General features: G+C 45.9%; 1 protein-coding gene across 17 annotated transcripts in view; it reads right to left on the bottom strand.

Moving 5' to 3' along the window:
• The window catches only part of ACSL1 (acyl-CoA synthetase long chain family member 1), a 275,902-nt gene that overhangs the window by 17,117 nt on the left and 230,883 nt on the right, over window positions 1-27,902 (bottom strand). For 12 of the 17 annotated variants that reach the window (XM_081521831.1, XM_081521820.1, XM_081521829.1 and 9 more), the window contains 8 exons: window positions 22,168-22,394; window positions 10,339-10,453; window positions 9,556-9,620; window positions 6,036-6,137; window positions 3,742-3,841; window positions 3,350-3,528; window positions 284-316; window positions 75-126 (listed from right to left, as the gene is read on the bottom strand). In XM_081521831.1, coding sequence (XP_081377957.1) covers window positions 75-126; window positions 284-316; window positions 3,350-3,528; window positions 3,742-3,841; window positions 6,036-6,137; window positions 9,556-9,620; window positions 10,339-10,453; window positions 22,168-22,365 — 844 coding nt within the window. In that variant the 5' untranslated portion in view covers window positions 22,366-22,394. Of the gene's footprint in view, window positions 1-74; window positions 127-283; window positions 317-3,349; window positions 3,529-3,741; window positions 3,842-6,035; window positions 6,138-9,555; window positions 9,621-10,338; window positions 10,454-22,167; window positions 22,395-24,026; window positions 24,211-27,132; window positions 27,606-27,902 lie in introns of those variants that run through there. The other 5 variants (XM_081521823.1, XM_081521827.1, XM_081521822.1 and 2 more) reach the window with 3 other exon arrangements.

Raw genomic sequence — 27,902 nt, 5'->3', positions numbered from 1 at the left:
AGTCATCCACAAGAGGAAGTGGGAAATATACACTTCTAGGTACCACTTAGAAACAATTTTTTTTCAAAACTGACCTGTAGTTCCACTGGTGAAGCAAATTACTGCAAGATCTTCAGGTGCTGGAGGCTACAGCACAATTAAAAAAAAAAAAAAAAGCCAGTACAAATCAGAATAGAATAGAAAACTCTAAGTCATTATCACCCAATATTTCTACTAGCCTCTGAACTGATTAGACATGGAAGCTGGACAGAGGCTGGGGCTGGGTCGGACACGGTGCACTCACCTTGGGCTTCTGTCTGTTGGCTCTTCCCAGGTCCTTAAAAAGAAGAGAAAAAAAAAATGAAATGGAAACATTTAAGTCATGTCAAGTCAGTTCAAGCTGACTTTTCTGTGGGATTGATTCACTCACAGCCGACACCAAGACAGCACAGATTTCAAACTACATAAATGACAGCAATTTAACCTGAACCCAAATACTTACCCATTGTTCTAAGAATCTGCTTTCTGGTTGTTTTCTCTCTTATATAAAAGTCTATCGATGGCCTTAGGACTGGCCTTGGAAACAGGACTGATTCCAAGGACAGGAATCGAAGTCTCTTACATGCGATTCCAGTCTCCACCGCCATTCCTATCATGGCCTTTAACAAAGCCCAGCTCTGCACAGCAATCAGAGAATCGCAGCTTCTCTGCACCCTCCCAGAACCAGAACTCAGCACTGATCCGTGATCACTGGTTCTACAAAACTGACATCTTCAATCTGGAGAGAGAAATCAGTCTCCACCAGATTTAAATGCTGACCATTCCGGAAAGGCTCAAATATCTGTCGTTCCCCACATGGAGGGGAGAAAGGACTTAGGCATCTCTGATTATAAATCAGGCCACAAAAGGAGCTCCAGGACCACCATCGAATGAATGGTCATGAGGGTGAAAAACGACAGATTCAATTCTGAGGTGTGGCATCTCAAGGAGAACTCTGTTACTACCCAGGGCTCATTCTGATGTTGTTACTGCATGAAGATGTATCCACGGCCACCTTAATACCTATTATTTTTTGAATGAACGATTTGTGTTATTTTCCTATTGAACAGCTTGAGTGAGCATAGGAAACGAGCATGCCGAGAATTAAGTGGAAATTAGATGGGTAGCCTCTGGGCTCACCTGAGTAGGAAATGGCAACCCACTCCAGCATTCTTGCCTGGAGAATCCCCACGCACAGAGGACCCTGACGAGCTACAGTCCATGGAGTCGCAAAGAGTCGAATACTACTAAGCAACTAATATTTTCACTTTCACTCAGGGTTCAGGGAGTTGCTGCTTTTAAATTATGTGTATGATTGACCACTAATTAAAAATAGGAACATTGATATCCAACTAGAAGTCAACTAAGAGCTAAAGTAATGATAATTCCAATTTCTTCCCAAAATAATCTTTTATCAGATTCAAATTTCCATGCATCTTTTTAAAATTCCTACATAACCTAAGATCTCTAATTCTTTATCATATATAGCAATCAAAAAAAGACAAAAAAAAAAAAAACACCCCACCTGTGTATGTGTCTGGGGAGGGGTAGGGGAATGAGGAAAAATGGGAGAAAAAGAAATTATATTATCTTGAAATTGGATTACAAGTAAAAAAAAAAAAATAGGGAAACACTAGCTGAAAAACTAGCTAAAAACCCCATTTAACAATTCAGCACACCTGTTAGATCTTACAGGTTCCTGTCCTATGCTATTGTTTGTGTGTATGTGTGGCAGAAGCTCTAATAGAACAAATGACAGATTTCCTGTGACTACTAAGTTCCCCATCTATCATGGCAGATAGATGGGGAAACAGTGGAAACAGTGGCTGACTTTATTTTTCTGGGCTCCAAAATCACTGCAGATAGTGATTGCAGCAATGAAATTAAAAGACGCTTACTCCTTGGAAGGAAAGTTATGACCAACCTAGACAGCATATTAAAAAGCAGAGACATTACTTTGCCAACAAAGGTCCATCTAGTCAAGGCTATGGTTTTTCCAGTGGTCGTGTATGGATGTGAGAGTTGGACCTTAAAGAAAGCTGAACGCCGAAGAATTGATGCTATTGAACTGTGGTGTTGGAGAAGACTCTTGAGAGTCCCTTGAACTGCAAGGAGATCCAACCAGTCCGTCCTAAAGGAAATCAGTCCTGGGTGTTCATTGGAAGGACTGATGTTGAAGCTGAAACTCCAATATTTTGGCCACCTGATGTGAAGAGCTGACCCATTGGAAAAGACCCTGATGCTGGGAAAGATTGAGGGCAGGAGGAGAAGGAGATGACAGAGGATGAGATGGCTGGATGGCATCATTGACTCGATGGACATGGGTTTGGGTGGACTCCGGGAGTTGGTGATGGACAGGGAGGCCTGGTGTGCTGCAGTTCATGGGGTCACAAAGAGTCGGGCACGACTGAGCGACTGAACTGAACTGAACTAAGTTCCCCAGAAAAGGTTTTATAGATCCTTACTTGGAGCTCAAATTCTTGGTAGAAGGAGAACTATAAATAAAATTCAAAACCCTATTTATAACAGTTCCAGAAAAATATTTATAAGATTTTCAGAAAGAGAATGACTTATCTATTGAACCTATTACTTCCCGCGATGTGCATGTAACAGGAGCTTCCTCTTGCCTGCTGTTATAGATTGAACTCTAACCCAAGAGCAACTGGGGAAACCAGCTTCATCAGCGTTTTGTACTGGGTTGGCCAAAAAGTTCACTCAAGCTTTTCTGTAAGATCTTACGAAAAATCGAAATGAACTTTTTGGCCAACCCAATACGATCTGATGTTGAACAAGCAATTTAAACATGGACCCACTCATTTTCCTAGACTGGTTACCTTTACAACTGTGCTTCATCTGAATCTTAAAATGAAAATAAATCAAATCAAGCACCTATGCTAGAAATTCACTAGAGGCCTAAAAAAGCAACCGAGGGAAAAGAATTATGAGGCAGATTTCTATGTCTGACTCTGTTTTAGAGACAAATCAGTAAGTAAAAGGCATTAATATTTAAAGAGGACATACAGACTTAAATCTTTGCTTGGATCTGAAATTCTCACTTCCAGCATTTATTAGCAGGGCTTGTCGGTGCTCTAGAATGACTCTGTGAGCACGGCAACTTGCTAGATGACAGCACTTAGGCAGAATGTGATGGATTAGCACTGGGAATGTGTGCAGAATTCTTCTTTCCAGTAATGAGACAGATTTCTGTTCTCTGTCTTTTACAGGACCAGCGAGAGTTGGGACTTTGTGGTCACACTGGAGAGACACCACATTTGAGCCAAATGATCTTGGAGGAACAGTTCAGGGAAGCGGGCAGGGCAGGGTGACTCACCTCCAAGGCCTTCATGCTGATGATCTCCACCCCACACTTCTTGCCTCGTTCCAGCAGATCACTGCCGTAGGAGTCCATGAGAACAATAGTTTTAAGGCCTGGAATTAATTTATTTTCTACACCTTCTAGTAGGAGGTTGGCCTTCTCTGGCTTGTCCACAAAAACCAGAGAGAGTTCGGCTGGAAGTAACGAGACACAGTGAGGAACCAGCTCTGGGATATTAAAAACTTGACTGTAACATCTGACATCAGCTTTAAGAACTACCTTCTTTGAACAGGAGGGTAAGTGTACATTTAAATGAAAAATCCCTATCCCATCACGTAATCATTAAATGTAGCTGCTGTATCTACCCAATAACTAGGGTAACATGCTCCCAAAGGCTACAGACATACCTTTGTTGATGATGTAGGTGATGGCTTCAGTTCCGAGGGTGTCGTAGAGGGGAACGATCACCATCGAGTAAGCAAAGCATCCCTGTTCAATGATCACCCACTAAAGAAAAAGTATAGGTTGGGGTGAGAACATGAGAGGTCACTATGGAACCCCTCCAGGATAAACAAGACTCTAGAGATTCAACGTGGAAACACTGGATGTACCCAAAACTAACATCTGTGTATCTACTACCATGCATCAGGCACTGGAGGGATTCCTAATGAGCAAAACACTTGCTGAGGTCTTACTAAAAAAAAGAAAGTGCAATCTCCCTGAAGATTTGGGGCAAATAGTGAAAGGAGAATGAACAACACAATAAAGTGATGAGCTCAGAGGTGAGAGAGCCCACAGTGGGCCTCCTTGGTGGGGGAGGTAAGCGAGCTTGCCCTTGGCAAGAGCAGCACAGTTTCGACAGATGGAGAGAAAGGCAAGGGGACTCCAGGAGAGGGACCGCGAGGTCCAAGCAGGGAGGAGGGATGTCAGTGAGCCCTGAGGCTGGCAGGGATGGCCCAGCAGGGCTGTGGGGACCGGCTAAGCTTGACAGAGGGCTGGAGCCAGCCTGAGGTCACAGAGGAGCCTGGCTCTATGAACCAGGCAAGACACTGCCTCTGGGGCTCCTCCGTCAAACAGCGACTGGAGGTCCAAGGAAGAGCAATCTGGCCAGTGTGCAGTAAGGCCTGGGACTTTGCGAAGAGGGACATGCCATCTACTAGGAGAACTGTCCATGGAAGTCTCCCCAGGAAAGTGAGGCAGGAAAGAAGTGACACGGGTCACTGGTCATCTTCCTCTAAACCCATCATTCACACAGCAACTGACCCGCCTACAAGGCAGACGCAGCAAAGTCACTCTCTCCCTTTCAGCGCTCAGTGGTGCTCATCACCTGCAGAACACACAGCATGGATAAGGGCACAGTGGCCATGGGAAGCACAACCTTCTGACGTTCACTTGGCCTGGAGCTGTTTTCTCTCTCTTCCTGACACTCCACCCTCCACCACAATGAAATGATTCATCTCCCAACAGACACGCTGCTCCAGGCAAACATACCCTTGTTCCTGACATTCCCTTGGCCTCCCCACCCTTACAGCCATCAAGACTTCACTTGGATGCCACCTCCAGGAAGTCCTCCTTGACTGAGCTCCCATAATCCTTCTACTTTGTGTCCACACAACACATTAAGAGAAAATGTGGGTGTATGGGGCTGTCTTCAAGGCACCTCATGAAGAAGATCCACTGTGGTATTTTGGTGCCTGGCAGTGCCTGGCAATATAGGAGGGTCTCAACAAACATTTGGTGAACTAACTGATAAATATAGGAAGAAGCCCACTCCATCCATGAAGTAAGGAATATATGTCCCAGTCATAGATTCATGACTAGTGATATTACACTAAAACAAAAATTTTGGATGTGTTCATTCAAATGGGCTTCACTTTAAATGAAATTCCATGAGCCTAATTGTGGCCCAGCTGTGGAAAATGCTATTCCTCTTTAACTGTACACAAAACACTGAGAAACCATTGTAAACTATAAAACAATAGCATGTTAAACCAACATGTCTTTGGATCCAAGCAGGTCTAAGAGTCAATGTAGCGTCTTCAAGTCCAGTGCTTGAATTTTTCTGTGCCAGCTATGCCACTAATTTGTTTACTCACAGTGCAGGCAATAACTCCAGGGGGGGCTTCTCATTTCGATGTACTTTAATACAGTGGTTTACAGAAGACAATGCACGGGCCTGGATGGCCAAACAACAGTCCGCCTGTCTAAACTACAGCCAGCTACTGCTGAAGCTCCTTCCCCATGCCCCCTGAGATCTTAAACTTTGGAACCTGAGCAGGGGGAAAGCCTAGACCTTTCAGAAAGAAAGGTGTGAGTTTGCTACTGACAAAAACGTACCCAAGTTTCTCTGTCATTGATTAATGCTATTATTCTAACCACAGAGGCAGTCCTTAAAGTGGGAAGACATTTTTGTTAGTTATTTGTTTTTATTTGTTTGTCTTTGTATAGCAAAGACTTTCTTTGCCAGTTTCTGTTTGGGGACCTGGTTTAAAAAAAAAAAAATTTTTTTTCCCCCCTACCTAAAGGCTAAGAAGGACCTGGTTTGGGTTTTCATACATGTAACTCTCAAAGGCACAAGAGCTATGTTAGTGGCAATCAGACCACAGAATCTGGTCTGAAGTAGAGGCGGGTGTGAACCCTAACTGACTCTTGTATCGAGAATTCTCTGAGCTGTGCTTGCCCAGTGCCTAACGATTAATACCTCAGGTCTGTTCTGAGCGAAGATGCCGATGAACTGGTCTGGGGCCGCCTTGAAACCCCTGTGGAGCAGTGCTGAGCCCACACACTCTGACATGTCTGCAACCTACAATGGAGGAGAAAAAAAATCAGGAACAGCATCAGGTCCAACTCAAGGAACGCAGCTTCCCGTGATGGCTGAGCCTAATACCTTCACCAAGAAGCAGTTCTGCCCAGGGAGAAAGAATAGGGATAGACAGGTATCCCTTTAGTTACAAATTTTTGTAAAGTTTAAGGTTTGAATTTCCAGAACTCATGGTGAGGGGACTGATCACAGAGTTCCCTCCGCAAAGCAAATGAATCTCACCCCAACAGCTGCCAGGTCACACACGATCCATGTCAGAGTTTCTATTCTATACTTTAGTTTTATAAAAGCAATCCAGGGACACAGAATTTTGTGTCTGTGTTTATAAAGATCAACAAAGAAGCCAAAACTCGTCCTTTGTTATAAACACAGAAACAACAAGTTTGGGGGAGACCTTTGAAAAATAAGGACGAGCTCTAATCATTAGGCTCCACAACTCTATTCTTGAGAATTAGTTCTTAGGAAATAATCCAGTCCTAAAGGGAAGTTTGAAAAGACTTTAGGTACAAATACATATATTTCAAAATTATGTAAAGTCATAAAAGTTTAGGGAAAAAAAGGACAAATGGCTGGATGATCAAGTAAATGATGGTAAATCTAACAAAATGCTCTACAGCTAGTAAACACTACAGTTACAAAAACCATATCAAACTTAAGAGTGTCTGTTACAATTTTAAGATAAATGAATATAAAATGTACACTATTAATTACAACGAAGTAAAAACAGGCAAGACTATCTACCTACCCCAATTTCCCATCCTCTCCTCATCCCTACCCCAAATGTACTAAAAAAAAAATTTTTTTTTAATGTTAATTTGGAATTCTTTATTCTCAGTTGGTAAATTATCATGAGCGCTTTAAATCCACACCCACGCCGGCAGAGAACAGAACCACACCTGATGCTGCTCCAGAAGCCTGTTGGTTCAGGCACATGGTGCCATCCCTGCTCTGCCAACGGTGGTAAGAGTGACAGCAAGACTTACATTAAACATTCCTACTCTCCCACACCCCAGGGAATGCTTCACAGCTCCTGCTTGTTTGTGAGGGCTGGGAACCTGTGAGTGCTTAGATGGTCTGCAGCGCTTACTGGATTCTGTGCACACACGTGGGTCCCTAGAAAGACGGTTCAGACCTTTCTTTGAAAAGCTTTACAGGGATTCCTAACCCCCAAAGCTCAGAATCACTGGGCTAGGGGGAAAATGATTTACATACACAAATCCAAAGTTAGCTTCAGTCTACTTTTTTATCTTCACTGTACAATGTACAAAATGTACAAAACACTTTCTGAAACCCCAGGGATTTTCAACCTGCCTGAAACATCCCACTGGCAGTGGACCTGTTTTCCCTCTGGCAGTCAACATATAACAGAAGCTATACAGGAACATATTGCTATAAGTAAGGGTAGTGCAAAGCCCAAGGGTTTGGTTTTCTCTTTTTTGGTAGTCCAAGCACCTGCCTGAAGCTTTGACAGCTGATGCATCCACTTCCAAGGCTGATACATCGCCAGCCCCAAAAAAGATAAGGAGCCAGGCTCCCTCCCGAACGAGCCTCCTTTGTTTTAGAGATCTTGGTTGATGTGGATAACTGCCCATTTGGGCCACTTGATTTTTCTTTTTCCTGTGCTTTAAGTTACTGCTCTTATACTTTAAATTCATCAGTAAGAGTGAGCCCAGACCCTACGGGAGAATGTTTACCCCAATAAAGCAAAACCCCAGGGGCTCTGCACTCTCTCTCCCCTTCCCGGAGACCTCACTTGTGAGGCCCAGGTGTGCTATGTAATTTCCAAGTCTTGTAGTGAGAAAGCTTTATTTTTTCCAAGTTTCTTATAGTTATTGCTGAAGGGCATCTTGCAATCATCTTATGAACTACAAGGGCTGGCCCAGACACAATACTGATTATTGACAGGCTGAGACCCGCACAAAACAGCAACATGACAAGAAGATGATGTAAACCAGAAGCACCGGCAGATTCTGTGAGGCCTGAGGACCACTGTGCAATGTTAAATCTCCAACAAACATGAACTGCTTTTACACCACTTGTGAAAATGAAGGATCTGAAAACTACTATTTCTATGGAAAACTACTATTTGGCTCTGTTAAGGGAAAATAAAAACAGCAGGCTCTCTGCTCACTGGACCTACAGCTCATGATTCCTACAAACAAGGAATGCGAAGCTGTCTGTCTTGTCTGTCTCTCTTTATCTCTGCCTCTATCTCTCTTGCCTTTTGCATTTCATTGATCCTCAGATGTGGGAGGACCAGGAAGCATTTTCCCACAGGCTGGTTTTGCAGATCCTAACAACAACCCACTTCACACACCCCCACCCCTTCCCAGGACACATCAACTACCCGGAGCCCCAGCCACAGAAGGGGGAGTGGTCCTCTGCATCCTACCCCTACTCTAGGGGCCCCCTAGACAGCTGTGCTGGAAGCACAAGGCAGCAAAGCGGATGCTCCCATTGGCTCCCGCGTGTCTCGGGGGTGCTGCCTTGAACTGGGGAGAGTCAGGAGCAACTAGACTTGTAATCACGATACAAACAAAAAAAAGGAGCAAGCCTTCCTGCTCTGTTACCTGCGATCTGCAAACTACTATGTACACAGTTAAAAGCCATGGATCTGCTGGGACCAGCGTGACAGGAGTGAAACGGCCCAGATCCCAGCCGCCTCGGTGTTTGTTCAGTTACACAGGTATCATCTCTGAACATCTCTGCTGCTCTCCATGCTGCCCTCAGGTTAAGGGTCACCCCAGGATCAGTATGATGCTTTGGAGACTCCTTACAACAGATGGCGTGGGCCTCCCTCCTGGCCCTGATTCAGCTGTGACCAGGGGTGAGTCCCAGCCCTTTCTGGGGCCCATTTTCTCTCATCTATAAAATGAGAGGGCTCCTCTACACTGAGGCATCTAAATTTGTCCAGCACCCCTCTAGACAGAAAGGAGTAATCTTATCCTCCCATGGGGTCTGGGAGAAGTCATCTGCTTCAAGCACATTTCTAGCATTTTATTTACTTATTTACTTGGCTGCACTGCACGGCTTTTGGGATCTTAGCTTCATGACCGGGGATTGAACCTGGGCCCTTGGCAGTGAGAGCTCGGAGCCCTAACCTCTGGACTGCCAGAGAATCCTCTAGCATTTTATTTTAAAATTTATACCGCACTCCACAACACACCCACAGCAGTTCTAAAATAAACTACTTTGAATCACCCATTCAATTACTGATCTAGTGTTCCCCAAATCTGTGTGTTTAATGTCTTGGGATGCTGCACGTCCATTCTAAAGCCCTGAGCCAGGTTGGCATCCACACTCCATAGAAACTTTCCAACCCAACCTTCAGAGGCTCCAGGAACTGCCGTGTTCCTGCCGGACGGCTCATGTGAGGCGGCCACAGAGCCGGAAAACTCACCTGTTTGTATGAAAGCCACTCATAGGGTTGGTCTGGTTTCCGAGAGCCTAAACAAGGGCCATTATCTACAAGAAGAAAACAAATAAAAGAATAAACGATGGGCTAAACATGCCTAGATATTCCTAGGTTCTCATTTGTATCCTTCATTCCACAAAGTGGTCGTCAGGTGTGAAACAATGAATTCAGATCGGATGCATTTTCCCCCTGGGTTTGGGTCTGACTTTTGCTTCTTTATTTCTATTTTGTTTCTCACATGGGGCAGGAGGGAGATGGGCTAGAAGGGTGGGCAGCTGCCACGTACCCAGGGTCTCTGGTGCCACCATCAGTGATGAAGGGCAGTCTCGTGAGCTGATATCCCCCAAGTGTCTCTGATGGAACCCTGCTTCCCTGGGTATCAATGTTTATTCCTCAAAATACTGGTCTCCTGGTTAAGCAAGCTTGAGAAATGTTGGATCAGGCCCAGTTAAATAGGTCTCTTTATGCAGGAAGTTAAATAGGTCTCTTTATGCAGGAAACGTCAGAGCCTATACGGAGCTAAAGGATGCGTGACTCTTCATGAAACACACCGTGTGTGACTGTGGAAGTGCCTTGGCCGTGGGGCACACCCAATGGGACCTGTGTGCTGGGGGACTCGCTCTGCAGAAGTTACAGGAGGAGACAGGGAGCTGGGAGCCAGATTGCGTGGGAGAGAGTTGTGAGCAAATAAGGCTTCTTGAAGAAAGACCCCTCTGTCGAAAGGAAAAACCTGAAGCACTAGTTGCTCAGATTCAGGCCGATGCTTACTGGACACTTGTATGCCCCTCTGGAAACCTTCATATAACGTTCTGACATCATCGTAGAAATACACCAGGGGCTCGTCACTGTCCAGGAACGTGGATCTACGGGCACCATCACTGCCCTGGGAAAAAAGACAGACAGACAGAAGGTCAGAAGAAAGCATTAAAAAGAAAATATCTACCGTGTGTGCCCTCAGTCTCCTCCAGGGCCTGGAGGGGTGAGCATTTGCGGCATGGACTCCAGGGTTGGATGCGCTAGCGTCTGACATAAATCTTCCACCCGAGACAAGCGCTGGCTTCAGAGAAGCAAGGCTGGGCCCATGTCCGTCCAGGAAGAAAGAAAGAAGAAAGAAAGATAGTGCTAAGTCATGTCCGACTCTTGTGATCCCACGAACTGTAGCCCGCCAGGCTCCTCTGTCCATGGGATTCTCCAGGCAAGAATACTGGAGTGGGCTGCCATTCCCTTCTCCAGGGGATCTTCCCAAGCCAGAAATTGAATCCAGGTCTCCCGCATTGCAGGCAGATGCTTTGCCGACTGAGCTACACAGGAAGCCCGTCCAGGACCCCTGGGAAAAGGAAATGACAGGGGGAAGGGAAAATGGGCTCAAAGGGGCTCAGAGACGTATAAGCACTGGTCTTGTCAAACGAGGCTGAGGAGTCTGAGGACTGGAAACCAAACCCCTGGACACACTGTGATGATTCTCAAACCACAGCCACTGGCAGACAGAGGACTGATTCTGTCCGGTCTTGTGGAAATGACACACCATTCAGCTTTACTTCCATCACGTTATCTATATTCTTTTGGAGATTATGTCTACTGTTTTTCCTCTTTGCCAACTACCCTATAATCTGTTAGGAACGTCAGTTTCCCATGTAGCATCTACTAGTTACCACTATCAGCTATAAAATGTATGGATGTGCATGGACTCCTCATCCCTACATGACTGGAGGGACTCCATGGAGTACAGGCTGAGCAGAGGAGCACTGAGGGAGCTGGAATGGAGAGAGAGGAGAAGCTTGGAATCTACAGGGCACTGGCTTGCCCCAGAACCGCAGTCATCGGAGGATGGTCAGGGGAACACCTGGGCCTCGTGGGGAAAGCAGTTAGCAAGCTCTTCACCCGATTTACTGAGTTGGAAACTCTGGGGGTGTGATCCAGCAGTCCGCCTTTCAGCCAGCCCTTCAGGGATCCGGTACACCACTTGGAGGCATTATGGTCCCCAGTTAAGCCTTCCCTGGTGACTCAGTGGTAAAGAATCTGCCTGCTAATGCAGCAGACATGGGAGACCCAGGTTCAATCCTTGGGTTGGAAAGATTCCCTGGAGAGTGCTATACAGTCCACGGGGGTGGCAAAGAGTTGGATATGACTGAGTGACTGAATAACAACATGGTCCCCAGTAGGGAAGTGGTGAAGATCAGGGTAATTCCTAGAAGGAAATCTACAAGGAGGGTGAGCAGTGTGCAGAACAGAATGGAGACAGATCAGTTGATGTGGGCCTGACGAGGGCAGGGCAAGTCTGATGCTGGAGGCACTAAGTGCTAATGGATGGGATTCGGCAGGTTACTGGAAGCAGGAGGACAAGAGGAGCAAGTGGGAGGCCTGTGAGAACAGCAGTTCCATTCTATCCAAAATCAAACACTAGGACTCAGGGGTAGGTTTGAGAGAAGAGATTAAGTTTGCGTGCTTAGTTATTCAGTCATGTCTCACTCCTTGCGACCCTTTGGACTGCAGCCCACCAGGGTCCTCTGTCTGTGGGATTTTTCAAGCAAGAATACTGGAATGCGTTGCCATTTCCTTCTCCTCCTCCAGGGAATCTTTCCAACCCAGGGGTCTCCTGCACTGCAGGTGGATTCTTTACCTGCTGAGCCATCAAGGAAGCCCAAAACAGATTAAGTTTAGCTTTGAATATATGCAGACTCTATCTCTTCAAGACAGCAGGTCAACTCCCCAGTTCCTACTTGGAGAATCACTGCTCTTGAGTATCATTTTATAACAACTTTTGCTAAATAACTCTGGTTACACTATCGTTCTGGTGATATATGAACTTCAGGACTTTGAAGGCAAAGTCTTCAGGAGTGTTTGGTAAAACAGTCAAATCAAAGTTAAAGAAGTTAATCACATCCCAAATAAAGCCATTCTCTTCACAAAGTAACCCGAGGACAAGACATATATTACTATTCTAATTAGAAATTAGATATTAGAATAAGTAGCAAAAGTTTGGAGATGAAGCAGTAAATGAATGCTATGCCAAAAAGGTATAGGTGAAACGCTGGGTGACAGGTCACATTATCAATTAACTGTAAGGCATACTCTGTAATTTCAGGAAAAGGGGTGAATGAAATGGGAGTGGGGGAGACCAAGCAATAGTCTGTGGTTTACAAACTGTTGCTCTATGATGATCAGTTCAGTTCAGTTGCTCAGTTGTATCCGACTCTTTGTGACCCCATGGACTGCAGCATGCCAGGCCTCCCTGTCCATCACCAACTCCCGGAGTTTACTCAAACTCATGTCCATTGAGTTGGTGATGCCATCCAACCATCTCATCCTCTGTCTTCCCCTTCTCCTCCTGCCTTCAATCTTCCCCAGCATCATGGTATTTTCCAATGAGTCAGTTCTTCGCATGAGGTGGCCAAAGTATTGGAGTTTCAGCTTCAGCATCAGTCCTTCTAATGAATATTCCGGATTGATCTCCTTTAGGATGGACTGGTGATGATGATGATCACACACGCCCATAAGAAATCATTTTTGATGTGCCTGTGTCACCATTCTTCTTGAATTAAAGTCCTGTCCATAAACATTGAGCATTGGCAACCTTGGTGACATTGGCAACCTTGGTGACATTTGCAAAGGTGTGGGCTTGCAAAGCTACAACAGTGGGGGCTCAAATGTCTGTGTGTGCTACAAAATTGAGCCATTTCAAGGGAAGGGCATTTAACTACTGGGTTATCCAAGTACAAGCAGCTATTTCTAGGAACACCTATCTAAATGAAGAAATACCTTAAATCTGGCCTTTTTGGACTTCTGACATATCCTACAGGTCTGATGTGGAGGTGCGGGTTTCAGCTGTGCTCAAGAAATAGGGAGACTGATGCAGACTACCCTGTGTGTAATGCACAGGAAATCACCAGTGAGACTGAGTCACGGAGGACTACGGGTCTTTTATTTCCTCTTTAATGTGGTTCTACAGTTTTCCCAGTTTAAAAAAAAAAAAAAAGGACCGTGTGAGTCAGTGTGTAGTGACCACACTACAGTCAAATCAGTGGTCACGAGGTTATTCGGCTATACAAGCAAAGGTTCCTCTAGAGGTCAGTCTCCCCACGTGGCTGAGTTAGGAAATAAATGTTCAAGTTCCCCTCGAGGGCAGTAAGGACAGGACCACGGTGAACCATCTGTGAATCAGTGGTTCCCAGGACTAGAACTCTTGCCAGTATTTGAGGAAAAGGAACACCTTGATGGGGAGAGTCATTTTGTGTCACTTCCTTATTTAAGTGCAAAAACAGATGACTACATCCTTGAGAATTTCTCCAGGATAGAAAGGCCTGAGCTTTATAAACTGTGGTCCCATTTATCTCGATCTAGAAAACAGACAACTACGGGCCCTAACAGTCAACCACCAACTATGTTACGTTTATTCCCTTTAAGGAGAGGGAGGGGGGGAGGGTAGACAGTGGGAGGGAGGGGGAGGGAGGAAGAGACAGCAGAGAGAGGGCAGGGAGAGCCGATGACGGCTAAAGAGACAGCTGATGACTTGGCTGGGCTTAAATGTCTCATTCATCTCTAGGGAGAAAAGCAGCAGGCGGAACCATGGTCCTTGGGGGGAAAAATGACTTTTTCTTCCCCCCACCCCAGCGTGTGGATTTCCCATGCATCTTATCTACCCAGGCCACCATCCACTGCCACCTTTTACGAACAGGCACAATGAGGCTTTTCCAATCCAGGCACCTGGACTCCCTCTGGCCATCGGTTCTGCCCTCCAATAACACGGGATCTCTGACAGAACAAACCAGGTCTTTATTCAAGACCAGCCAACAGGTGATGCTCCCAGCCAGATTTTCCAGGATTATGAACAGGATGTTTTAAAAGTATTAGTAACTAGACTCCTCCATTAGGCTAACATAAATGCAACCACGTAACTACGAACCCTCAGGTTCACTACTGATGCTCCACCATTCAACCAGCCAACTTCTCGAGGTCCTCCACACCCAGTGAGTGAAGAAGGGGCAGAAGCGTCCATTACAATGGGTGCTAGGTATGGACAGGTGAGCACAGGAGAGACAGAAGCAAGGGAGTATTCACTTTGCAGATGAGAAAACAGACACACAGATGACCTTCCTGTCTCAGTCCCATGTCTAAAATGCAGTGGAGCGAGCTTCAAACCAGACTGAGGGACTCGTCCACACACGGGCCACCTCCATCTTGGAGGAATCAGGGCTGGAGCCGGGTGGCCGACTGGAGGTCTGGTGCTCCATCGCTCTCCTCTAACCCTCAGAAGGTGCTTCCTGTCCACCCTGCCTCCCAAGCTCACTCTCCAGTTTCCAGCTTCCTGAGCTCCCCCTGTCCCCGTGGGAGGACCTGCCTGGGGGGTGAGGGAGGCTGGCTGGGTTACTTACCAAACCAGTTCTGTGCCACCAAACGCAGGGCAAGCTCCTCACCAGAGAAAACCAGCCAATCCCTCAAGAGAAAAATAGCTCTCTCCCACCTCTGTGGATGGGGAGAGAGTTGAGTCACAAATTCAAATTCCCTGCCTGTAGCATCTCTGAGTGCCTGCCACTTGGAACATTCAAGGCATCAGCTCACAGTCTGAAGGAAACACGTCTGTTCCCTTACTTGCTTGGCCTTTTAGACGCTGCCGTGAAGGCAGGGTTTTTGCCGAGAGCCTCACAAAGGCCTATCTCTGCCATTTTTTTCACTCAACTGAGTGGACACCGCTTGTGGGGGAGGCTATTTTTAAACTTCGATAAACACTACAGCACACATTTCCATCACATATGTGTACACATGGTCCCTGCTTCACGAAGTCTGTGAGCATCGTCCATACAAAATCAAATCATGTCTTCAGGCTTGTTTTACCATTTGTATTCCCAGAGAGTAACTTGAGCCTTTCTTCCTGGCTAAAGGGAAGCCGGAAATTAAAAAAAAAAAAATTTCTGACGTAATCACCGTTCTTTCTTTGAATACCTAAAGGCAGCTCCTTAATACTCCAGAGGCCCATTGTTGGCACAAATATGAGACCCTCTGCCTTCAGTTCTCTGGGACCCTTGCCCCTCACCTCACGGCTCATCCCACCCAGATACTGCGGCCTCCTGACCAACTCGGGTGCTTCTATGCCTCCTTCAAATCACCCGCCACTCTCCAGCAAGCAGACAAGTCTAACCACACTAGAAACTAGTTAGGTTTCCACTAAATAGTTTAGTTAAGAAGTACTAGTTAGCAAGGTTTTTCATAGTTGTTATTAAGAAGCCCACTAAGTTTTAGAAACGATGCTGAGATTAACTACAGGCATAAAAATACTCCCAGAAAAACATTTCTCATCAAATCCACTCCCTCCCAGCCTCTTCATCAACTTCATCCCACCCTCTGTGCTCCAACTGCTAAGACAGCTGGCGGAAAATACCCTCAGATGTTGTGATGTTTCCTGAAAACTTGCATGAAAATTCTCTGAAAACCACAGCAGCAAAGTCGCCAGGGATGAAGTTGAAGGATATATCTCTGTCCACTCTTTACCTGACCACACGCACAACCATACAGCAGAAGGCAAGAACCATCTGAGGAGTAAAATGACTAGAGCCTGCAGTCACAGAAGGCAAGGAAGGGAGCGTTAACGCCCACACACAGGTTTACACAACGACTCCTGACAGATACGAAGCCAGAGCCTCAAACCAAGAGATTCTTCCAAAGTCTCACACACCCTGCTAGCCAGCTGTTCTCAGGCTTCCCGGAGGTGAGAATGATGCTCACATTCATGTTCACATTTACTGTACAAATGACTGCAGGGACGAGACTGCCCCTGTTCTCTCTCCCTTCCTCCCAGTTGAGGACCTGGCTCACACTCGTCAGGCTAATAATGCCCCTCGCAGATGGCCCTGCCAGTCCTCCACGAGCCCACAGAGCTGGTGTCAGTGGAGTGAGTGATCCCACCATCTGGCCGCACCTGCCCTTCCTGGACAGCCTTCCCCCTGCAGCTTCCCCGAAGGCTGGTCCCGACTCGGCCGCCTCCCATCCTGCCCAACTCAACAATTGCTCAAGCCCCCTCCACTCCAGTCCAGAAGGCATCGCCACTCTTGATGTGTCTTTTTTTCAGCTTTGTTAAGGTATAAATGACACGGTGGTGGTTATTCACTAACTTGGATCCGACTCTTTCCAACTCCATGGATTATAGCCCACCAGGCTCCTCCGTCCATGGAATTCTCCAGGCAAGAATACTGGAGTGGGTTGCCATTACTGGGGAAGATCCTTCTCCAGGTGATCTTCCCGACCCAGGGATCGAACCTGTATCTCCTGCATTGCAGGAGGTCTCCTACATTGCAGGCAGATTCTTTACCAACTGAGCCACCAGGGTGTTCAGTAATTGACATATTTACCATTTTAAAATCTTTTTTGGTGGGGACACTTAAGTTCTACTCTCTCAGCAAATTTCAATTATGTGATACAGTGTTATCAGCTTCACCTCGTCATATGTTAGATCCTCAGACCTTATTCCTCTGACAGCTGCCAGCTTGTACCCTTTCACCCACCTCTCCCTGTTTCCTCCACCACCACCCTCAAGCCCTGACAACCACCATTCTACTCACTGGTTCTAGGAGTTCAACTCTTTTTTTTTTTTTGGCACTGTCATCACCCCTTTGTCTCCATAAGTCCAGAGTGAGAACTTATAGACACTTTTAAACAATGATCTCTTCTTGTGCAGAAACTGCTTTGCCAGTTCACAAGTAGGTCTTTACACCCATGCTGTGTGTCAACAGTGTGATTCTACTGGCCACGGGGTAAAGCCTACTCAGTGACAGTCTCACAGGTCCTGTACACACAGACTAGGAGCGCCATCCCTTGTCACAGTGGCCCCGGCCTGAGGTTTGTCTGGATAACCCACGGCATCCAGAAGGCCTCAGTGGATGGGAACTTTTGCATTTTAAAGCCTTGCAATTTACTGAGCGTGGCTTCCAACGGGGCTAGTGTGCTCCATTTAGGTTGCTTCCTTCAAGTTCTTCTCCAACGAGGAACCGCGGTTCTAGTTTTATGGCATGAAAATAAGTCACTCGTGTGACTCTTAGTTTGAGGATGGCTCTCGTCCTCTGCCAGCGCTGGAAGGACCTCTCTACCGTGTCCTCTCCATGGTGGTCCTTCCTGCTGGGATATCCACTCCGCGAGGGCAGCAGCCTCTTCCTCCTGTGTCTTGGGCACACCATGTACTTGCTGAACGAATGCCAGTGAATGCCAGTCTCATGCCTACTCTCTGTGAGCAGGGAGAGTCGAATCCAGAGGGTCACAGCCTCCATATTCAACTTTTAGTAGCACAGGGTTGAAATGCTAAGGTAAGTTCCTCACCATACAAACCCCAACATATGAATGCTTAAATCTCAACCTTTCACATGAAAGGGTTACCCAGCCAACAAGTGACCTGGATGTCATGAGGTCATTTGGAGTGAAGTCATCCAACAGGGAGACAAGATGAGTTATGCCCAGTGAACTTGTTCTGCCCTTAAAAGAGATGAACCCACACTAAGCCAAGGTCTGGTAACAAGCTGACACAGTGACTCTTAAGTTATTACCAGAGGTACAGTTTTATTTTTGGCCGCATTGTGTGGCTGGCTGGATCTTAGTTCTCCACCCAGGGATTGAACCCGAGGCTCCTGCAGTGGAAACGTGAAGTCCTAACCATTGGACCGCCAGGGAAGTCTCCTTTGAGGTACATTTTAAAAACAAGTTCTGATATTCTTCAAATGAAGGCTTTAAAAGGCCAAGGACTGGAAGGTATAAAAAAGTTTTTACTTGCTACGATTTACTCCCTTCTCTAATATTTAAGGACAAAAAAAACAGGTAAGTTGGGCTTTCATTTCACTGCATTACAATCTCCTGGCAGGCCTCAAAAAACTTTCTGACTTCTTTAAGAAGATAGCCATCTCAATGCCTATAGGACATTGCAGGAATTCACAGACTGGTTCTGCCACCTCCTTCCACAATGGCAATGGTTCTCATCAATACTTTGCAATGGGTTTGTTGCCTAACCCCCTTAAGTTCTGGCCCACAACCCCTTCAGCAACAAGTTCTGCTCTGCTCTGGCTCAGGGAAGGCAGAAGTTACCAGGACCCACTTGGACTGCGGCTGCCCAGTCCTCACCTCCACCCCGTCCTTGACAGTTTCTGATCCTACATCCAACTTGGGCGGGGGACCCTAGACTCCACTTCTTACCTACCTGCCCCTTTCCCGCCTTCCATTTCTGCCACTACATTTGCCTGCAAATCCATTTTCAGAAGTCTGCTCCAGGGTTCAGAAGGTCTAGCCACTGGCTCATCAAATGTCTCTACATAAACCCAAAGCTTCCTTATTTACCTTGCTTTATCCTCTCTGCACACCCCCCTCCCACCCTCAAACAAAGAATCCTAGTTAAAATACATAACTTTCAACCACTGTTAGGACGCAGCATAACAGAGTTTCAGATCTTCCTCTTACTATGTGGTATAATTCCACCTGGGTGGGCTCCTGTTGTTCTCTCATCCCTAAAATGTGAGGGTTTAAAGAGAAGAGCTTTAAGGAAAAAGAAACCCAACATTTACTGAACACTTCTCTTGGGCTCAGTTGGACGCTGCCTGTATCTATGCAGCCTCTCAACATGGTAAGAGGGAAGGCCCTGGTCGTTCCTCTTCTCCAGATGAGGAATCTGAAAGTCAGGCTGGGTGAGCCTGCCCAAGGCTACCTGGTCCCAGCAAAGCAGACCTGGCTAGCCTCGGCTACATTCCCCTGCTTCTCTGGTCCTTTCCAGCTCCGACACACTCTCCTATGCCCTGGAACGGCAACCACCACGGCCTAGGCCCTGACCAGTCCCCATGGGTTTCTGGTCACTCGAGAAAATACTGTTTTCACGAGGGGGACATGGAGACCTCAATTTCAGAGAAGATGTTTGTGGTTGTTGTTTTAGTCACTAAGTTATGTCTGGTTTTTGTAACCCCAGCGACTGTAGCCACCCAGGCTCCTCTGTCAGTGGGATTTCCCAGGCAAGAACACTGGAGTGGGTTGCCATTTCTTCCCCCAGCATATCTTTCCCACCCAGGGATAGAACCCAAGTCTCCTGAATTGGCAGGCAGATTCTTTACCACTGAGCTACCTGGGAAGCCCAGAGAACAGGTTGAAACCAGTTAAAACCAGAAAACTCCCTTATCACTCGCATGTGATTAAAATAATAATAATAATAAAACAGATATACACAGAAAAACTTTCTTCTATGCTCTGTTCAAAGTTATGGGGAACAGCAGAGAAATCTGTGGAAGAGTTCTTCCTGGACTCACACTGTTGTAGCTGGGGGCTGCCCCCCAGACAGGAAACAGCTCTCTAAACAGGGTCCTGATCAAACCAGGCTCCAAAATTTAAGAGAGACTTTTGGGATTCTGTGGCCAACTCCAGCTTCTCTGTCCCATTCTACAGCTCGTGTCTGCATCCTCTTTCTGGCACAGCTCTATAGCATGGGTGCTAACATCTTCATTATCCTGATTCGTAAAAGGAAATTTTAGAAACTTTAACTTATCCAGAACTTCGGTGCTGCTGCTTTAAAAAAAAAAAAAAGTGTAACTGCGAAACAGCCAGTTTGGATAATGATAAGATGCAGCCAAACTCAAGAGGGAAGATTCTTCTCATTTTCATAGCCATGTGAAGTTTACGGAAAGAGGAGGGTGAAAAAATTGTTCATGTGAAATGGGAGGCGGTGTGAGAGTGGGGTCGTGCAAATGGTGCTTACTTGACTTCAAAGTAGGAACAAAGCAAGGAGACTGTAATCTGGTGATCAGCCCCTATGACAGTCTAAGATAGACAGGCTCTGGACTAATACTTAATGAATTAAGCTCCTATTGCTGCCATGGAAGCCCATATGACAATGCTAGCAATACAAAAGCATCTATAATTATTAAGTATCATAACTCCCAAGCTAATCTTAAATTCAATATTTTAAGTTCTTTTTTAGAAACGCAAAGCAAATTTTGTACTTCTTCCTAAGACCTACAGATTCTGAAAATCAGAGCTGAATCTACTATTTCTATAAAGAGAAAAATCAGGAAGCCCATATGCCAAGTAGTAGAATTAGAGATTTTAATTTTCTTTCTGTTTATCTGAAGTTTTAAATTGTTCTATAAAGAAGATATATGATTATTTTAAAAAGGCTCATTGGCTTTATGCTAAGAAAACACATTGCCTCTCCAATTTCTCATAAATAAGAATTTGGCTTTTTTACTCTTTACAGTTACTGCTAAATTATAAATATCTTAAAGTTGCACTTGCCAAGGACTGTTTTCATAGTGATGGCAATGCTACTATGAAACACCAGGTCCTCTGCCAGAAGAGAAGAGATGCCAGAAACTTCACACATAGTAGGAAAAATTAAATTCTTCTCACGATTGGTATTATGACTAGCTGTTGGGAAATACCAAGTTCATCTTCTAACTAGAAATGCAGTACAAAGTCAACTTGCCTCAGCAATAGTTCATTCTATTTTTACATTTTGGCATGAATTAGACTGATATCTTTCATATATTTTAAGAGTTTCACATTAATGAATCCAAGAGACAATCTGAAATTAAACAAAGAAGCGAAACCCTTTAAATAACAAAAAGGTATTAATCAGGCACGGGTTTATTTGGAAGGACACACTCTCCCCTTCATGGCCATCAGCCTGGGTTGGGGGGCGGTGGGTGGGGGCAACATCTCACACATAGCTAAAAGTAAATAAGGTGATCATGTCTTCCACAATGTTCTTCTTTTGCAAGTCATAAGTCCTGAAAATGAAATCTGACTTGGGGAGGGGAAAGTAGGAAACGTCAAAGCAGAGAGCAGGTAAAGAGTCAAAGTATCTGTGAACGCCAGGCTGCTTCATCTTTGCTGCTGACCTTTTAAGAGATGTGCGAGGAGAGGAAGGTAGAGCGGGTGCACGGAAAAAAGAATCCTTCTGGAAGGACCTGTAGACTGCCCTCTCATCCCACCCAGGAAGCCCTAATTATGGAACATCACTCACTGCCTAGAGTTTTATAACAATGAGAGCATGACCTTTTGTTCGCCCAAGTTAAACGGCAACCACGGTGCTGAACTCGACTTCTTGGATGCACTTGTTTTTTCTCGCCCGTCCTAAATTCTGTGGCTCCATTATTCCTGAAGGTTCCTAGACTGGCCTCATTCTATCATTAGTAGAAATGCCCGAGTCCCTTTCAACCTCTTCATGATGTTCTCCAAGTATCAGACAACCACAGGTGAAATCCTTCTTTTTCTAACGACTGACAACCCTCTTCTTGGCTGAGGAAAGGGACCCTGTGCCTATTTTCTCCCCTCTCAGGGCCCTCTGGGCAAAGCGCACTGCCCAGTGCTGGGCAGAAGCCCCATGCAATTTGGGGATGAGCCTCTGCTCTGTGTGACGTGGGCAGACACCTAACCAGCACCACCACATGCATCCCTCTGTCCTATATTTTGACCTCCTCCTCTCACTGCTGCTGAAGTTCTGTCCAGGGAGCACATTTCAGTTTGCAAAGTGCCCTGGAGAACAAATATTTGCTTGGGATTGTGATCCTGCTGGATGTCACCGTGATGGGGCCTAGAAACTGGGGAGAGAGGCAGGAAACCCGGGGGCGGCCAGGTTCCACTTACCGGCACCTCCACTGACTGCATGGCCAGGTCGCATGGCGGCTTCAGGGCCCGTGGCCGTGTGGCGTACCAGAACGTGGTGAGTGCTGCGAATGCCCCGAAGCCCATGAGCGTGTTGGTTGGAAGGGTGCGCACGTACTGCCGGAAGTCAACCAGCTCTGGTAGCCGAAAGTACCGGAACAGCTCGTGGGCTTGCATCATCCTGGGTTGGCGGCGTCCTAAGCCACAATCTGTGGGAGAGAAAAATGTCATGTTCATTCCGGGGAGGAGGGATGCTATTCCAAACTCCCAAGGCTGATGACCATCAACTCGATGGTTGGCTCATCAGTGGAGGCATTAGAGCCACGGGCTGATGGCTCAGGCCTTCTTCTCCTGGCTGTCAAATCTCACTTTTCTAAAAGCGCTTTTACTTCTGTTGGCTTGTGTAAAGTTCTCGTTACCCACATTCAAAAGATTCAGCCACTCAGAATTCTTGCTGTAAAATGTTAACATAAGGGGCATGAGTTACCATTTTCTTGTCTTACATTCTCTCTTTGTTCTCTTCCACCTGGTCAAACACACTCAATTCTCATTATCAAGGCTGATGGGGAGAAGGACAGAGAGGCAGACACAAGCCCAAACCACCCGAGGGCCATCGGTTTTCACTTCTTCTCACAAAACGCAGCACAAGCTCCCCAGCTGGTGAAATAGGCCACATTGGGTTTTGGCTTGGGGGGGTGTCTCTCACCTTCCCCACACTCTTTGTAGCATAAAAGCATAAAAGTAAATACAGGGGAAACTGGAGTCAGCTATCCTGATAAAACAGTGTCTTTTATATTCCTCAAGCTATTATAGCTAAATAATAAAAGGGTGTGCATAAATATCTAGAGATATTCATTTAGCAAATATCTAGAGATTACAGAATAGTATTTGAAAGAAAGTGTAAAATAGTACTTAAGATCCCAGATTCTAGAGCCAAATCCTGCCTCCCCAGCTCATTCGCTGAATAACTGGGAACAAATCACTCCCCTCTCTGTCCTCAGTCTCTTCATCGGTAAAAACAGCACCTATCTTGTAGGGTTTTTATAAGGACTAAATGGTTCACATAAAGAACTTAGAATGGTGCAAGGCACCACAATGTGTTCAATTAAGCTGGGCATTATTATTATTTCCTCTACCAACATTCTATATTTGTCCTGCATGAGGAACAATAAGAGACACAGGTAATAAAAATTAACACTTATCCACAAGGAGTTTATATGGAAAATTAAGAAGCTGAAACACACAGAAGCAAATCAAATGAACAGCCCCATACACACACACACACACATATATATAGAAAAGCCTCTAACTGAATATTATAGACAATTTATATACATATAATGATAAAAAAAAATTAATGTGCAGTACAGAGAACAAATAATTTTAATTAAAAAATGATTGATGAGTAACTACTCTCAAGTATGTTTGGCATACATATGGCAGGAAATCATAGTAAACTATCTGAAAGACTTTTCTCAAAACTCCCCTGTAATGCTGTAAGTGGTAACCTTTATCATAAATTCAGATAGTATGTTTGAGCTCCTTACTATATGTTCTTTTAAACAGCTAGGTCCCAAGACTGAAAATAGTTTTTTCGCCCCATCAGATACAGATATCCTCTTCAAATTTAATCTGTATTATTGTATAAATATCTTTACAGAGCCACAGGGTATCAAGAGCTTTCACTGGCCATCAGTCCTTCTAGAAGGCAATGTCATAGCCAACCTTGTGCTCCAACAGCCCGGTACAGGTGTACAGAAACACAGACGCAGAATGTTTCCAGCTTTAACACGACAACAGAGAAGCAGCAGACTAGAGAAAGCACTCACAGAGCCACTCACCGTCTGTGCCACCGGCAGCTGACTGCTGGGTGACACACCAACCTCAGAAAGGGACCAGGCCGCGGGGGCGGGGGCGAGGCGGGGGGTGTATGCGCTCAGCCATTGCCTGCACAGCCTGCCAAGGTCTCTCCGGGCACTCGTCACATGCCCAGTCCTGTGCTGCTGCCCACTGGGCTAAAGGTAACTAGCAGACAAAATCCATACGTGACTTCTCAGGAGAACAGACGGTGGAGGATGGGCCAATGAGGAGCTGGGAGCAGTCACCCCACTGCTCCACCCATGGGCAGGGACAGGCATCAGTTAGTGTCACTGCTGGTGCCAGTTCCCAAGGCAGACACTGGTTTCTTTCTGCTCTCCTCCCCGGTAAAGAGAGACAATGGGCATATTTAAAAAACAAAACACTGAAATGAATGATCAGATGCTGGGTGGTCATGTCAAACAGACATGAGACAGATTAAGAAAGGAACTGATTGTCAGCCGTACGCTGACAGCAGATTTCTTCTAGATGAATTCATAGCTCGAACTGACCTACCCCAGCCATTCACCAAATGTGAACATCTAGTGTAGGCTCAGAGCTGGAAGACGGTGCCCATGACCTGGTCGGGGCTCTCAACGGGTTAACCAGCTACTGGGGGAGATTGCTGTTGCTCAGTCACCAAGTTGTGTCTGACTCTTCGTGACCCCATGGACTGCAGCACGCCAGGCTTCCCTGTCCCTCACCATCTCCCAGAGTTTGCCCAAGTTCAAGTGAGGGAGATACAAACTTAAAAAAAGCAGTTATCTGTTTGCAGGTGGGGTAAGTGTTAGCACTGTTAAGATCCAGTGATCAGGGAAGACCCCTGTGAGGAGAGGGTGTTGACACCGAGACTTTAAGGATAGGTAGACAGAGTCCAGGTCCTAGTAGCCCCAAGTGGTTAGATTTCATAAACAGTACCGTAATTCCACGGATGCACAGAAACATGCATAAAATGTGCATACCTCCTTTTCCCTCCAATCACTCTGGCTGTCTTCATCAGCCATGGCACTTCAAGTTTATTACACACATCCCTGCCCTTCCCTCCTGTCTCCCTAAAGTCCCTGAAATCGTTTTCATAAAACCTAGATCATGTGAATTTATAAGAGTTGTTCAACAGACTCACAGCCCTGTGTGAGAATATTAAATCATCCCCCCATAAACAAACACAGTCATAAACAAGTGATTAACTTTTTTATCTTAAGCATTGGTAATAGCCAAGCTACAAGCAGACAGCATTATACTAAAAAAGAAATGTCTATTTCTAGAAATAAGTCTAAGAAAGAAAACTTTGAGAAAACAGAAAATTGCTGATTCAGTAGCATCCCTGCAAAAACACTTTGTTAGGTACTAATCTGTAAGGCTAAGGAGTTAAATCCAGCTAAACTCTTATCTTTACTGGGTGACGACGACAAGTTTATCGTTGCTGTTCAGTCACTTAAGTCATGTCCAACTCTTTGCAAAACTCATGTCCATTGAGTCGGTGATGTCATCCAACCATCTCATCCTCTGTCACCCCCTTTTCCTCTTGCCCTCAGTCTTTCCCAGCATCAGGGTCTTTTCCCAATGAACTGGCTTTTCACATCAGGTGGCCAAAGTATTGGAGCTTCAGTATCAGTTTAATTCACACCTCTTGGATGGGAGCCAGGTAAAAAGCTGCAAATCAACTCTGCTGAACAAACTGGTTAACGTTATACATGGGAAAACTATAGTCCACGCAATGAAGAACAAAGGCAATATCTCATAACAGAACCACATAAGGAACAACTCTTAAATGTGAATGGCAGGCATTATAAATCATTTCCCTTCTGATTAACTGCTTTTAAGGAAAAAGCTCTTGGGCTTTTAGAAATGGACGCAGACCTACATGCAAAGAAAACTGCCCACAATAAATAGCCTTTAAATGTTCAAGGTGAACACAAACACCAGGCTTTAAAACAGTTGCATCAGGTCTTCCAGAAGTATCACAAGACGCATGTACTAGCCAACAAGTGGTAGTAAAATAAATAAAACGCAGATTTTATTACTGTTCCAATGGTGCTTTAGCTGGAATCGTTTCCCTAATTTTTTTCGAAAGCAAATTTCTACATCATCATCTCAGGAAGTTTTTATAGCCAAGGCATATAATCATGGTACTGCTTGCTAAGAACATGATTCAATCGGCTTAAAGGCTTAAACAGCCAGTATTTCTTGAAAACACAGGACTAGTGACAGCCTGCCTCTCTTTCTCTAAAGCTACTCCCACAACTACAGAACGTGAGCTCACTCAGTTGAGTCTTTCAAATCTCCTATAGAGCTGGAGTCTAAAACTACAGACGACAGGGAGCATCCCAAGGGTGGGAAAAACCCGGCAGGAGCTCAACACAAAGAACCAGAGTGAAGGACGCCTTTAAATAGATGGAAACAGATGTAGAGGCAGGGGAATCAAAACCGAATGCATGACTGTCAGAAAACACAAGTCCTAGTACCCAGCTGCCTGAACTTTGGGAAGAAGAGATAAACGACACACAGTATCAATTTTGTGTTTTGGAAAGGTTTTCACGTCGTGTGTCTTATCTAAACATCACAATATAAAATCTGATGAGGAAACTGAGGCTGGACACTTCCAAGGCTTCCCAAAGGTATCTCCCAAGACGTGGACACCAACCCAACTACATTCACATTTTTTCCTCGACAGGATTCCTTCTTACCCTCTGCTGGGCAGCTGACTCTCTCTACTAGGGACATGCACACTCTTCTGTGCACCTGGGGCTCACAAGGTCCCTGCAGTCCACGCCCCAGGTTAGGAACCATGACGGCAGGCAGCCTCTACAGATCCCTCCAGCACACACATGCCACAGCATTATTAATAGGAGAGCTCGGCATCTGAAATCCATCTCACCCTCCATGTCCTACAGAGCTGCTAGCATCTCCCCCTTTCACCCCAGCCTCGGAGCATGTGGGTTCAAGACCCACTGTACACAAAGGTTCACCTCTTACCATTCTATCTGCACCAGGAAAAGAGTGGCTCAGGGTCACTTTCCGTGTGACCCACAAGAGCATCATTTTCTAAGGACACACACACACAGCTCCGGTGATTCTGCAGATACTTACATTAGCATTTTATTTTCTTTGTGTCATTTATAAACCCTCAAAATGGGTGAGCTGGATCCTTCTCTCCTTCTGAAGGTCCTCAAGCTTTCATCCAGTTGAGTAACAGCGGTTTGATGGACTATTTCACCAGGAATGCAGCCCTCCAACAAGCCCACATAAATAGCACCCTTGCCCCGGCAGCAGCAAACGAGGAAGTCCTGACATCTCGCCTTAAAGCAGCAGGCCGAGCTGGCAAGACACTGCCATTCCTTGCTCCACCTCCTCCCCTGCACAATAGGCTATTTACAGAGCCCTGAAAGCACCCTCTTTGTCCGGCACTAGCTGGGCAGAGCTGGGCCTCGGGAGCAACAAGAGAGCAGCGGCCAGGCCGTGTGCTGTTCTTTCAACGGGCCTTTCCAAACCCACTGGATTCTTGCTCCTTAACCCTGGCTGGCAGAGTACCTAAAGCTAGATTTATTTAAACCATCCCCTCTGGAGCTAAATGAGCAGTCGGGCTCTCTTTGTAGAGAGAGGAGCTACAGAAGCTCCACAGAGGTGCCGAAGTCCACGGGCCCAACCTCATTCCATACGGGAATTCCTGACCATGGTCACTGCCCTTGGACCGTCTCCTCATCTTGAGTATGAGCAACAGAAGGACCACCTGGGTTAGGGTGGGACCCCGGGCATGTGGAACAAGTAGTTCCGCGGGAATTTATCCCCATCCGCTGCCTTGGGGCTCTCCCTCCCGAGGAAGCAAAGAACACCTTAAACCCGCTGAATTATCACTGAAG

This window comes from Giraffa tippelskirchi, chromosome 8 (assembly GCF_054371585.1).
Source record: "Giraffa tippelskirchi isolate mGirTip1 chromosome 8, T2T-mGirTip1v1.2.pri, whole genome shotgun sequence".
NCBI classification, from domain to species: Eukaryota; Metazoa; Chordata; class Mammalia; order Artiodactyla; family Giraffidae; genus Giraffa; species Giraffa tippelskirchi.
This window is presented reverse-complemented; position numbering and strand designations above follow the sequence as displayed.